We start from the raw sequence: 3,339 nt of genomic DNA on the forward strand, positions 1-3,339 counted from the left end.
AAAATTAGCAAGTGGACTTAAATGAAAAAAAAAAAAAAAATTACTCCAAGTAACTAAATACCTTGTAATCACACTTGGAGATGTGTAAAATATAAAATTATACACTGTTTAGGCTTTGTTTTCTTGGAAAGATAATTAGTTCATCATCTTGTATCTGTTTTAATTTTATTTTATTTTTGGTGCTAACCATCACCATATTCCATATATCTGTCATAGCAAGTATTTATATATACAGCACTATATGAAAGTTACAAAGTAGTAGTTCATCGGATTTTCTTTTCCTTCAGTATTGGTCCTCTGGGAATTTTGTTGAGATATTTCTTGTCAAACTTCCTATAACTTTTCCTGAGTACTAGTATGATATCTCCGACCATATTGTTAATTTCTTCCTCATACCGATCATACAGAATCGGCAACGTTAGCATGCAGAGAAAACCTTGTCACGAATGAGACACCAACAAGAAAGAAAACAACTCAATAAACTTCATATTCAGTATAAAACCATAGACAAAAAGAAACAGGGTGAAGAAGTGCTCACCAATATATAGCAGATTGACAAAGCTGAAGCAGGTTCCAATCACTGACACTATATAGAGGGAAACAATGATCTGAAATTTTTTTGAGAAGTCATGAGATCTTAGGTTCAGTTATTGGTTGAGAACTGAAGTTTAATGAAAGACAATCAATATTGGTGATACCAGAAGAAAGTGTGGTAGGTCTTTTCCACGTGAAATATGGAGAAACATTGGTAATAACTGGTTAAATCTTCTGTGGAGGATGGAAGCAAGATCTTTGAAGAAAGAATCCTGTAAAATAATTTCCGGGATCTGGGGACCATTCCTGAAGATATATTTATGAACTTATCATGATTAATTAATTGGTCAGAATCTATGTACATAAAACATATAAGAAAATCACCTTACAATTTACCATGCATGCACTTTATTAGTACATTGAACTAAAAGCAGAATGTGGATCGAAATTGATTAATAAGCTAGTTATAAGACATGTTATATGACATAAAGAAGGGACTTTGAAAGTCTCGGGTTTAATGATTTAGTATGATAAAATGGTCTTTTGGCACAATTGAGTCATTCTTGAAAATTTGGTATTATTTGGCAGTACTTCTACAAGTTTGATGTTAAGCAAAATATGTACCATTTTAATATATCTGCAGCTGTGGTCCATATGAATAGTACAAGCATCGTGGTGATTGAAATGTGACAAAAGAGAGTCACAAAATTGTACTCAGCGATCTCAAATAGAAACCATATCACCGTTATCCCAAGCAAAAGCGCAGCTGATACATTTCTGTTCCTCCATAATAACATATCTGCCACTGCAAGTGAAGTTTATCTTAACAACCAATTCAACCCAAAAGCTTAAGTTATTGGGTGAGACTAAATTAATGGTTTTATATATCTCAACACGCCCCCTCACACGAGAGTCCACTGGACTTGAAGGGTGGACAATGCATAGGCCCACCTACATGTGCGAAGAAAGAAATTCTACTAGAAAAAAAATGGGGGGCGGTGAGAATCGAACTCGAGGCTCTGATACCACGTTAAAAACCAATTCAATCCAAGAGCTCAAGCTATTGGGTGAGACTACATTAATGGTTTTATATATCTCAACAGTTTTCAATTTATCAAGATTAATTCGGGGATTGTAAAAAGTCGAAACTTCATCTAAAGCTACATGTCTAGCGTAATTCTAAGAAAGAAAAGATAAAAATGATTAATGTCATTTTCAAGATTAACCCTCTCATGAGTTGCTAGCAAAACGCAAGTGCAAATGTAGGGAACAATATTATGCCAATGAATTTATTATAACATGCCAAGGCCCCTTGTCCAACATGAATCCATATAATATGACTAACAAACTATGGAATTGAATTTAATGGTACCTTTTCCTCCTCCAAGAATTTCATGTATCGGTTTTTCATGTTCAAAGAGCTTTGGCCGTGTTGTTATAATTTCATTATCAGAATCAGATGATGCATTGTGCGCCATAGTTCCTTTTTTTTACTTATATTGTATTCTTTTGCTGCCATCTTTTGATCCTTATTTATATTTTTCATGCACAAGCAGAGGAGATTCTATGCTCAATGCTAAAGTAAGGAATGACTTAGGGTTAAACATAAGGATACCTTTGCATTAACGCCACCACTCTAAAAGTCTAAAGCATCTATGCCCTGAGTCTAGATGACTCTTCTATGTTGGCAACCAATCTATGAATTTTTTATGCAATCCACGCGTTTAAAAAAAGATTTATTATGCATTGTTCATTTTAGAAATAATTTTTATATAAGTTAAAAATATTTAGATTTTGAAAAAAAAATATTTTTTTTTTGCTAAAATGAAAAAAAATATTGAACTTTTGACTTTTGCGTTTTTAGAAGCTAAAATGTTGTTAGCTTCCAAAAAAAATAAGTTTTTGATTTTTTTGTGGCCTCTCCATTTTTTTAAAGCAAATATCAAAATACTAATTTGTAGTGAAGACTTTTTTCTTAAAAGAAACCATTTTTGGAGAGAGAAAAAAATCCATCTAAACGGCTCGTAATGTTTTTGTGATTGTAAATTAAACTACTTTGCACTATCTGTACTAGAATGAATTAGGTTTATAGGATTCAATCAAATTGATGCTAAGTTCGGAGAGTGGATCCTCTCGTGTTAAAATTTTACATGATCTGATTATATTAAATTTTTATGTCTACTTCTCTCTTCACAAATATTCAATATGTGGGCTCCAATATTTAACATTATTGAAGAAAGAGATAAACACAAATTTCACATGAGCCATGTAAAATTTTAATACGAGAGGATCCAATTTCACTTTGATACACATACAAAATTAGGATATGAATGAAACTTTTTTTACGTTATTAAATTTATACAAAAATCATGTCAATACTTTTTTATATATATACATTTGTGTATAACTTCATATACTTTTTGTATACAATTTCGTTTCCTTTTTCTTAATATTCCAGCGTTGTTTCAATTTTTATTTTATTTTTTGTGTGGTATTAACGTTGTTTCAAATTAACATGCACCTCCAAACGACAAAAATATCCATCATTATTAAATAGCTGGACAGAGTTAGAAGTAGAGAACAAAAAAAGCAAGAGGGCACAAAAAGCAAGTTAGGCTGCCTGGGACTTTGTTTTTTTGTACATTGGGCTAGTTGGACTTTGTCATTTATTGTGTATGTGTACGTTTCCCTTCCATCCAACATGAAAAGCTGAGTTTATTAACCCCAAGGGTGGCATACTTGGTAGCGAAGTGTGTCCTAACGATTGGGTCTTGGGTTTAATTTTTGAAAAAAAAATTGGGGTAG

General features: G+C 32.2%; 1 protein-coding gene across 1 annotated transcript; it reads right to left on the bottom strand.

Annotated features, from left to right (window-relative positions):
• Nucleotides 1–263: 263 nt before the first annotated feature.
• LOC133298033 (reticulon-like protein B9) lies at nucleotides 264–2,012 on the bottom strand. The gene is made up of 5 exons (XM_061497272.1): nucleotides 1,907–2,012; nucleotides 1,159–1,339; nucleotides 699–840; nucleotides 539–608; nucleotides 264–436 (listed from the first exon to the last, which is right to left on the bottom strand). The coding sequence occupies exons 1-5, from the start codon at nucleotides 2,010–2,012 to the stop codon at nucleotides 264–266; spliced, it is 672 nt and encodes a 223-aa protein (XP_061353256.1).
• Between the last annotated feature and the right edge of the window lie 1,327 nt (nucleotides 2,013–3,339).

Source organism: Gastrolobium bilobum, unplaced genomic scaffold, assembly GCF_033153095.1.
Source record: "Gastrolobium bilobum isolate Gb01-03AN ecotype WA unplaced genomic scaffold, APGP_CSIRO_Gbil_v1 utg8278, whole genome shotgun sequence".
In the NCBI taxonomy this organism is placed as follows: Eukaryota; Viridiplantae; Streptophyta; class Magnoliopsida; order Fabales; family Fabaceae; genus Gastrolobium; species Gastrolobium bilobum.

Excerpts from the sequence above, each read along its gene's own strand:
- LOC133298033 (XM_061497272.1), bottom strand. The coding sequence starts at position 2,012 with ATGGCGCACAATGCATCATCTGATTCTGATAATGAAATTATAACAACA. Across the intron at positions 609-698 it reads ACCTACCACACTTTCTTCTG|ATCATTGTTTCCCTCTATAT; the intron begins GTATCACCAATA and ends AAAAAATTTCAG. Across the intron at positions 437-538 it reads TGTCAATCTGCTATATATTG|GTTTTCTCTGCATGCTAACG; the intron begins GTGAGCACTTCT and ends ATTCGTGACAAG.